Genomic DNA, 10,368 nt, shown 5'->3' with positions numbered 1-10,368 from the left:
GACCTTCTTTTTAAAAAATAACTGTATTTATCCGCTAGAAGAAAGTAAACTGTGCTAATCTGCGTTTTCCATTAGAACGGATGTTTTAATCGTGGCCGCACCGTCGCAGCGAAAAGGGACAACCGCTCCAAAGGATTCTTCCATAAAAGGCATTTGAAATTGAGATTGGATTGATGGGAGATGGGCCATAGAGATGGGATTGAGCCAAACTCTGCAGCGCAGCATATTGTATATTGGTAACGGTAAAATAGAGACGGACTTATGAAAGTAACGGCCAATGAGGCAAGAACCAGAGCAGACAAGAATACAGCGCCGCAGGTTGTGTGTCACGACGGAGGGGGAATGATTAACCGCTGCTCCCTCCCTGTGGTCTCTTTGTGACAAAAGGAGTCAATAAGCGCTTTTGAAAAAAATATTTGACCAAATCTATTATCTCCTCACAGATAAGACGTTCACGTACGAGGGAGAATCCGATTCTTTTCGAGGACAAACACAGATGGTCTGCGAAGCGGCATAACTCTGGATTCATTACTTTACCTTATTTTAAAAAAAATTGTCTGAACCATATCAATCAAGTATTAATTGTTTGTTTGCAGGATTATGCAAAAAGTTATGATTTTTTTTAATCAAAGACTTTAGGTTTTTGTCTTTTTCCACCAATCGCGACATTTTGATTCATATCTTCACAAATACGTAACATTTTAAAAATATATAGCTCACATGGAGATAATGCAAGTTTTGGGTGAAACAGCAAATGGGTTTATTTTTTTATATCTTTTGATATTAAAGTATCAAGTAATGAATTGTTAATTCAGTTCCTTCATTTATAGATTAAAAACACAATTTGTGAGTTATCAATACATACTTTGTTTAATTAAAACATTAATAAACACTCCAGTGTTATTTCATCAATCTTTTTATTATCTCATTGCAGCATCATACACAAACGGAAGACAATAAAATAAACCACTGTTGTTCTCATACATTTTACATGACTGATAAATTCTCGTACACGCGACGTATCAAAACCAGACGAAATTAAACGAGCATTCACAATAAAACCGATCTTAAATCCCATTAGATAAAAAAAGGGGTGGGGGGGGAGAAAAAAAAATATTAATATATAATAGGAAATAAAACCAAACAAATATTTACAAAGTCTTTTTGTAGAAACTAAAACGACAGGTATGTACACAGTGGGGTCAGAGAGAGAGAGAGAGAGGACAGAAGAACTTGTTTCCTTGGGAAGAAAGAAAAAGAACAATGACAAGTGTTGAAATAACGAGATTAGTTTCCAAGAAAAATGGCCGCCGGTGGACGCGGCGCTCGTTTCAAGCCCTGAAGCGCAAGGCCTCCAGCCCTCGGCACGGCGTGAACAGGGTTCCGGCTGCGATCGCAATCGAATCGACCGAAGAAGAAGAGCTGCGCTCCTGCACGTGAGGTTTTAAAAGAACAAAAAAACACGGCGGAACAGATGCGAAGGCCCTGAAAAGAGCTCGTCCCGTATCCGTGGAGGACTCTCAGGGCGACCTTTCGCCACCTACAGGCGAGAGGAGCAACTGCGTTGTGTCACAACTTGCAGCCCCTCAGATTGAAAGGGGTTTTCGCAAAGTGCTGCTGCTGTTCACCTCCTCTCCTGTAGGTGGCACTGTTCAGCTGGCGCAGAGCTGCAGAGGCCGCGGATTCTGTGGGGGCGAATTACAAAGTCAGATCCAAGAGGAGCTGCGTCGCATTAAAGACGTTCAAAGAGCTCCTTGAAGTTTTCCAGACGTTACATCCACTTGCACGAGCAGTTTAGTTTCTCGATAGCGAGTGTCTTTGGTACGTTTTAACGTGGCAAGCACATCGTACGTCAGTTGAATGAGCTCACGCGGTGACGTGACAGAAAAGGAAACGGTCTCGGGTGAGATCAGGTGCGTGGGGGCGTGGCTTCAAACTCGAGGATTCAGTTCAGTTCGTGGTTTTGATATTTCTCATTTGACTCTGCGATGTCTGTGGACTATATGTCACCGATCACTAATCCAAGCTCCATTGGAAGATGCAAAATTTTTTGAATTATTATTCCGACAGCAAACTGGTAAAGTGTCATATTTGCATCAGTTTCCTGACTTGTTACTAATCTTTTTTTTTTTTTACACATTTTAAATGATCAGACGCGGATACGAGTAGAAAAAGCCGTAGCTCTGCGTCCTCGTCGTGTGATTCGCTAAGCAGGTGTCGGTTTCTCAAAAAAACTATAAAGTTGATTATTCAGTCAGAAAAACATAGGATTTCAAACTTCCAATCCATTCCTGGGTCACATTTTCCCAGATAATGACAATTTGAAAAAGTCCACGGGATCAAACTCTCCATTTGAACAGTGCAATTTTGAAAATGTGTTCCCCCTCTTGGAAATCTGTTTTCCTTGGCAAAGAGCAGCAGCTACGCCACAGAACCAACAAAAAAAGAAAAAAAAAGAGAAATGCGTGGGCTGGAGGAGAAGTTTTTTTTTTTTTTTGAAACCCAAAAGAATGCAGAGGCCACAACATATAATTAATGTCATAAAAAAAATCAAACGAACGGCAACCAGCTATTTGCCCAGTTGACACCAACGGACCTCTGCGGGTCGGATCCGCTCCGCCACGTTCCACTGGAACAATCCGGTACGATTACGTAAGAGGTCTCTCCCTTTCGTGGGGTTGAGGTGTTGAACAAATACGGGAGAGGATAAAGACTCGAGCGCTGAATAGGAGCTGCGGGCCAACCGCAAGCCGTCATCAAAGGGAGATCGGTCGCCGGGGCAACAGGTAATGTCATGGATACAAACATTGGCAAATTGCTCGGCGACTCTGAGCTCGGCAGGTATTACCTGTGCTGGAACAGGCCTGACGAGGCGATTGTTAACTTTTCCGTGGAGAGTTCGGTCTTGATCGCGTGTGTGCGCGTTGATCGTTTGTTTCCTCTTTTATTTGCGGACAACTGAAGGCAGATTTCGACACGGAACGTGACTCACGTGGACATTCAACGTACAAAAGAAAAGAAAAGAGGGGGGGGTAGAAGACGTCAAGTATGAATCTCGATACATTCGTTGCAATCTCAGACACACATATGCACACGTTATTCACAAAATATTTACAGAGGCGTCTCCACCTGTCCTTGAAAGTTCGTACCTCCAAATGACGAAAGACGGTGTCGAGAGTGTCCACGGTGGTGGGGAAGTTGGCAGCATGATTTGTAGAATAATAAAAAAAAAAGGGGGAAAAAAAAGTTGATTTTGTTGCTGTTATTCAAAGACGGAGAGAGTGTGACGAGGAGGAGGAGGAGGAGTCTCCGATCCAGTGTAGGGAGCCTGACAACACATTGTAACCACTGCGATGTTTGTAAGTGTGTGTGTGTGTGTGTGTGTGTGTGTATATCACATGTTTTTGTTTGTTTTATCAAACACCAAAATCATCCCTGCCCGCCCGGTTGATGAAGAGCTCTGGTGCTAAGACCTCGGCGAAACGCCGCGTTGACCGACAGCAGGCGCTTCCGCATTATCTCGGAAAGGGAAACAAAAACGAGAACCCGGAGTCGCTCTCAAGCTAAACGCCGCGGGATATTGCATGACACAACACAACACACATCCATGGCGTTCGCGAATACCTGGACGCACTTCCAGGTAAGTCCTTACTTCTCATTGGCTAACAGGACAGTTCCTCACTGTTGGCCACACTTCCCCACCGGCTGACCCCTCTGATCCAGCCCGATCCGGCGTCTCCCCGCCCGCCGCAGAGGAATATCACCGCGGGAAATAGGCCGAGTCCGGTTGCCCCCGATCCAACGCCACCTCGTGGATGACTACGACCTGGGTGAACGGGACGTCACCGGGAGATCCCAGATCGCGCGCGAGCGCGGCTCACTCAGGTCTCCCTCGGGTCCGTCCACTGATGGAACGAGAACCCTGATCAATGAGTAGGCGCAGCGGCGGGGACGAGCGCCCCCGCCTTTCCGAAACTACCGTACCGTTACGAAAGGGGTTCGGAGGCGTCGCACTAGAAATCCTGCTGTCACTCGACGCCTGTTCGCGTGGAGCGCCGGAGGGGGAAACCGCAGGCGTACACAGGGATGATTTTGGTTTCGGCGTCTGTTCCGGGTATAATGCTGCGGCTGCAACGTTTCGGATGTTTGTTGCGTGCGTGTGTGTGTGTGTGTGTGTGTGTGTGTGTGTTTGTGTGTATGTACAGGGCGCGTCCGCGTCAGTTCTGGTGACGCTTCATGTGCAGGGCCAGGTGGTCGGAGCGCGAGAAGCAGCGGCTGCAGGCGACGCACTTGAAGGGCTTGGCCCCGGTGTGTTTCCGGTAGTGTCTGGTGAGCTCGTCCGATCGGGCGAAGCGCCAGTCGCAGCTCTCCCACGTGCAGCGGTACGGCTTCTCGCCTGCAAGAGAGAGAGAGAGAGAGAGAGAGAGAGAGAGGGGGAGGAGGACAGAGGAGTTAGCGATACACACAATCATCTCCTACAGTTTTGAAGTTGAAATATGTGAACTCGAGCTCGATGTCCGCGCGACGCGCTGCAGCGAAAAAAAACGCCATTTAGCGCCGAGATCCTCCCTACGTGCCCGACGTCAGACGTGCCCGACGTCCGAAATGGAGGATCAAACTCTCGCCGCTTCTCGATACGAGTTGCTTGTTTTGTATCGTTTTGTAAATTTGCGTTTGGTGTGAACACTGCATAATGTGGTACGCACTGGACGCCACACCAAGATTTTGTCAGTTTCCCATCCCGCGTCTCCGATTTGTTGTTCTCTCATCGTTTTTCTATCTGTTATCGGTGAACGTTTTAATGTTAAAGGGACAGTTCAGTGATTTTGAAGCGGGGTTGTGTGAGTTACTAATGCATAGTTGATGTGTCTCCTCATGGAGACGGTGATCAGCGATGTCATTTTAACGGAGTTCGGAGGAGAAGTGGAAGAAGCGTAAGTCTGAGTCCCACTGTTGCAGAGGGGACCGCCCAGAAACCTCTTTTTGCTCAATTCAATTACAATTGAACAGATTCTTATTGTTTCGGTAAGCATTCAAAAATGTGGCGAAAAAGAGGTTTCTGGGCGGTCCCCTCTGCAACAGTGGGACTGAGACTTACGCTTCTTCCACTTCTCCTCCGAACTCCGTTAAAATGACATCGCTGATCACCATAAGGAGACATATTAACTATGCATAAGTGACTCACACAACCCCACTTCAAAATCACTGAACTGTCCCTTTAAATGCTGAAGTCTGGCGGTTTGTTTCCACCCTGCCCGTTGCTGCGCCAGAGTAAAAACGCACGTATTAAGAAATAATGTCCTTTCACCGCCTTAAATGCTGAACGTGTGAGTCACAATCACACAGACCTGGTGTGAACTTGTGATGTGTAGCTGTTTTTTTAAATGTGGGCCAATCAGCATTGACGTATTTTCAAACGGCGGTGAGACAGTGTGCGTTTGGGGTTTACACGTCTCCCACACCCACCCGCACACACGCACACGCACACACACACACACACACACACACACACACACACACACGCACACACACACACACAGTCCAGGGTTATTTTTGTCTCTCGATACACACAGCAACAAGAACAGAGGACGAAGTCGCGTCATTCGCGAACCGCAGAGTTTTGAAGATGCGCCATCGCAGCAAGATGCTGCTGGGATTGAATTCCTGAGAGGTTTCCTATTTTTTTGGAGGCGCTGACGGCAGTAACCGCTGTGTGTGTGTGTGTGTGTGTGTGTGTGGGGGGGGGGGGTGTGGGTGCGTGCGCTCCATCACAGCTCACTCTGTAAGTGTAATGTTACCGACACACCTATATTTATATTTATATCTGTCGTCATCCATCCGAGTGTGTGGCGAGCACAAAGGCGAGCTCGGAAATAATAGAAACTTTAGAGTTTATAGGGATTAAACATTTGCGACAAAAAACAAGTAGTTAAGTGGAACTTTAGCGTGTGCACATGTGGTGGCTTGGTCTCAACATGCACGTCATGGTAGGTTTCACCTGAATCCTTTAATGAGCTGGATTATTATCCCCTGGAAAAAGTCAGTGAAATGATTAATTCGTCATTGAGGCAATTTGCATCATTTTTTTCTCACAACCAATGTCTAACTTGAATTCCCTGCTCACTGGGCTAATTCTTAATATGCCTGGCCGATACGAAAAATGTTGAGGTGATGAGCTGCGGAAGACGTGCGTGAGATCAGGACGTGCTTAAGAAAATATTTGACCTTGCATAACAAGTCTTTAAAAAAAAAAGAGAGACAAAAATAGGACTGTTCATTGCAAAGAGTGTGAATTCTGTTGGAGCAGCCACACTTGGAGGATGAGGACACACCAACGGTGATCGTTGCTGCTTGCCCTGCCTCGAATTCCATGAAGGGTAGGCAGGAGTGCTCTCCCTACCGCAGGCTTTCCACCAATTGCGATTATTCTAAAGGATTTCATTTTGACTATAGTGGTCCTGACTGAGAATATATTGATAGGTGGAGCTTTAAAAGTGGAACCTACTGAACCTAATGTGGTCTCATCATTGTCAAGGAAAATAATAACAATCATCATTTTTGGAGTAAAAGTAACATGTTATTTATCTCTAACTCTGGAATTTGCTCATTGTACCGTAGCAGTACATTTGATCACGGCGAGTTAAAACACACGCCATTGTTTTATAATTGTTGGTTTTGGATGAGACGGTACAAAGAACGAAACCTGTAAAGTGGGAATACAAAAGCGCCGAAGGATCATTTAACACAGCGCTTATACGCCACCCCACCCAAACATTGACATTTCTCTGCTGTGCCACAACGTGTTATTGCTGAACGTCGAGCTAATCATCAACAAAGAGAAAAGAAAAGAAAAGAAAAAAGCTCTGTTGAATAGGCTGGTATGCAAACAAGAGGAAGAAAAAAAAAAAAGCCATCATTCATTGCTGAGACATCGCGAAAATGTCTGGGAATCGATGCGAGGACGTGAGCACAAACGTAAGTCGACGGCACAACCCGATTCCTCAATCTGTGGTTTTGTGGCGTCCGAAAGAAAAGAGTCAATGTCTGTCCATACACGTTCGCAAAGAACTGACGTACTTCATTTTACATTTGCTCGGTGTCCTAAATCTCTTTTAAAGACGTACGCTTTCATTTCGGACTCAAACTGCGGACGCGGGTGCAGATGGAGTTGTGTCCTTGGCCGGGAAACTCCTCTGAGAGCCGCCGTGGAGCGAGCGTGACGGTCTCTGGCCGTCGGGGTCATTGAGTGCTCATTACCAGCGCGGGCCCCGTGCGGATTAGATAGCTTCTGCCATTGACCATCAGTCACTCGGCCCGGCAGCCATGAGCGGAGCGAAGGGGTCCGAAGAGCAGATGAGGGGAACAGGTGACGAAGAAATACATAAAAAAAAAATAAACAACAATGTTTGTTTTGTTTTATCCTAAATATTAATGATAATGTCTTTTAAACGGAGCCGATTCATCCCCCGCAAAGCTAAACCAGAGAAATCCAACAAGCACCTGACGCCCCCCAACCCGCCTCCTGTTTGGACAATATCCTGTTTCCAGAGTTAACTGCTCTTGATGTGTGTGTGTGTGTGTGTGTGTGTGTGTGTGTGTGTGTGTGTGTGTGTGCAGAGGCGGAGCACAAATGTCTCCATATAAAAGGTGGAGGCTCTCGACTCGCAGGTGTGTTTGGCTTTTGCTCTATAGCTGCGCTGGCGGGGTCAAAAGCACGGCCGCCTCTCTCTCAGACTAATATCCTCAAGGGCTGAAATACACACAGAGCAAACACTCCACTCGTGTGTGTGTTTATATATATATATATATATTAAACAAGCTGCCAAAAGGCCGGGCGAAAAAAACATCCCTCCATTTTCCTTCAAGCGTGCGAGTTTTGCACAATTTAAATCCACATATGCAAAGTTTGCTTGACCACCTGAAACTGAGGTTTTCACATGAACCGCCTCCAGGACAGAGTCACTTGAAAACACTGGCGGCTCGTTGTGATGTCAAATGGAAGAACTGAGCCGAGTGGATCTGAGAAACACTTGACCTATGACCAGATATGAGAAACATTTGACCCCAGCAAAGATATGTTTCTGATTTTCATCAGGGGCAAACAATCTAAAAGAAAAAGAACCTTAATTCAACCGCCAGAGAAAAGCAAAACTGAGATTTCACAATTTTACTTTGGAAATACTCAAACTGGGCACGTGTGCACTCATTCACTGCAGCGACACACGTTCTCTTCGTCCACTGACATGAAAAAGGATTTTAAAATGACTCGACATCTACCTGCAGAACAACTGCGAATGAGATATTGATGGTTATAGTTATTATTATTCAAATTGCATTTGTTGTTCTTGTTTTGTCTTGTTTTGTATGAGCGCTTTGGGTAACTGAAAAGCGCTTTATAAATTCAATATATTATTATTATTATTATAGTCTTCACATTGTCATCACTTCATCGCTCACCTGTCGCCTTCTTCGAATCCAAAAAGCCTTCAGAGGCCTTGGTACGCGACAAACAGCGACTGTTTGATCAGGTGGCCGCTTAGAAACGGACCAAACTATTATTCCCCTCCCTCTCGAAACACGCGCGAATGAGTGCATGTGCGGACACGTCACAAATCATAACAGACAAACAGTCAGTCTTAGCAAAACACACACACACACACACACACACACACACACACACACACTCTCTCTCTCTCAAAGTGGAGTAACAACACATCAATCATCCCGGGACAAAAAAAGCCTCTGTCAGGCTGCTGCGTACTTTATAAAGGAACATATACGGTATATTTGCTCTATAGGAGGCTTCAACTCTCTGACACCCTGAACCTGCTGCATGAAAATATTTTTTTCCTGCAGAACATAACTGAACTAAACTCCACATGAGTGTGTGTTTTGTTTTTTGTTTTTTTACATTCAAATGAGTTTAAACCAAGTTTATGAAGCAGATCCACTCATAGACAATGTTATGAATTTGAAAGTAAGTATATATCCTTTTTAAAATATTCATAGATTTTTTTTAATCACATTGTCTGTTTGTTGCTTTATTTCTTTAAGGAATAATGCACATGTATAGATTTCCCACTGTTTGGGACAATGTTTTATGACACATGGATCTTTACGGTTATGAGACCACTTCCGTTTCATATTTCTATGATAAGAACTAGACAATCATGAGACGGATTGTTTGGTTTCCTGTTGGCACACTCATGGAAAATCCTCCAAGAACAAATTTGCTTCACTTCCATGAAAAAAGTGAGCACATTTCTTTTGGTCCATTAATAACTACTTTTCCAAAGGATGTGGCAGCTTTTTTTAATCTTAAGTCAATTTACATTTCAAATTCAGGCCTTTGGTCGACACACTCCACACTCGCGATGACTCAAGAACATTACACGTGATGTCAACTGACAGTGGAGGAGGACAAAGGTCAGAGCCGCAGTAAAATAACAGTTCCATTGAAATGCGTCCACCCACTCACAGCGGCCATCCATCACTATTGCAAATAAACTGATAAGAAAAAATACCTGAGTAGAAAAATATGGGATTTTTTTTTTTTTTTTTTTTTTTTCAAACCACGTTCCTGCGATCTTCAAGTCTTCGACTTCAAACCATTCGTGGCACAAGCGGCGACGTCTGGCTCCGCATATGAGGCGTGTAATGATTCAGTTTTATATCCATCTCTGCCGGTTTTTTAAAGAGTCCGTGAGCAAACACTTCCAGGCCTTTCCTGCACGCCCATAAACTCTTTGTGGACCTCTCGGCTTTATCAGCTCAGTCAGTGTTTGTGAAGAGGGCTGGAGGGTTCCCTAATCAGGCCGATAGCACTCCACTCTTTACCTACACCGATGGACAAACACACACTACAGTACACACTCACACACAATTACAAGAGTCAACGTGCGGCGCTCAAAGAGCTGCCGGGGGCCACGGTCAAGGCCCGGGCCCCCCCTTTACGGTGGACAGATTGTTATGATAGCAGAGTTGTGACACACACACACACACACACACACACACACACACACACACACACACACACACACACACACACACACACACACACACACACACACACACACACACACACACACACACACACACACACACACACACACACACACACACACACAGAACCCCTTGATACTTCTTACGCGGAAATGGAAATGAAACCGACATGCCTTTAAAAACAGACATTTCATAGTTATGGTCGTAGGGCCGACACGCAACCAATTTTTACGCAACATGTAGGTCGAAGGCTCCAATGGCGTAGGTGTGGAAATGTTCCTTCTGGCTATTCACTGGGAATCTCCGCATGTAGGTACACATGCGCGTACAGCGTTGTTTCATCGTATCTAATTATAGATCACTGTG

The 10,368-nt window shown here is 45.2% G+C and overlaps 1 protein-coding gene across 3 annotated transcripts in view; it reads right to left on the bottom strand.

Annotated features, from left to right (window-relative positions):
• Nucleotides 1–900: 900 nt before the first annotated feature.
• klf5l (Kruppel-like factor 5 like) overlaps nt 901–10,368 on the bottom strand; it is a 37,701-nt gene continuing 28,233 nt past the window's right edge. For all 3 annotated transcript variants that reach the window (XM_035625925.2, XM_035625927.2, XM_035625924.2), the window contains one exon: nt 901–4,396. In XM_035625925.2, the coding sequence (XP_035481818.2) occupies nt 4,218–4,396 (179 nt within the window). In that variant the 3' untranslated portion in view covers nt 901–4,217. The remainder of the gene's footprint in view (nt 4,397–10,368) is intronic.

The sequence above is a fragment of the Scophthalmus maximus genome, chromosome 2, assembly GCF_022379125.1.
Source record: "Scophthalmus maximus strain ysfricsl-2021 chromosome 2, ASM2237912v1, whole genome shotgun sequence".
Classification (NCBI taxonomy): domain Eukaryota; kingdom Metazoa; phylum Chordata; class Actinopteri; order Pleuronectiformes; family Scophthalmidae; genus Scophthalmus; species Scophthalmus maximus.
The sequence above is the reverse complement of the archived record's forward strand: the minus strand, read 5'-3'. Positions and strand labels throughout refer to the sequence as shown.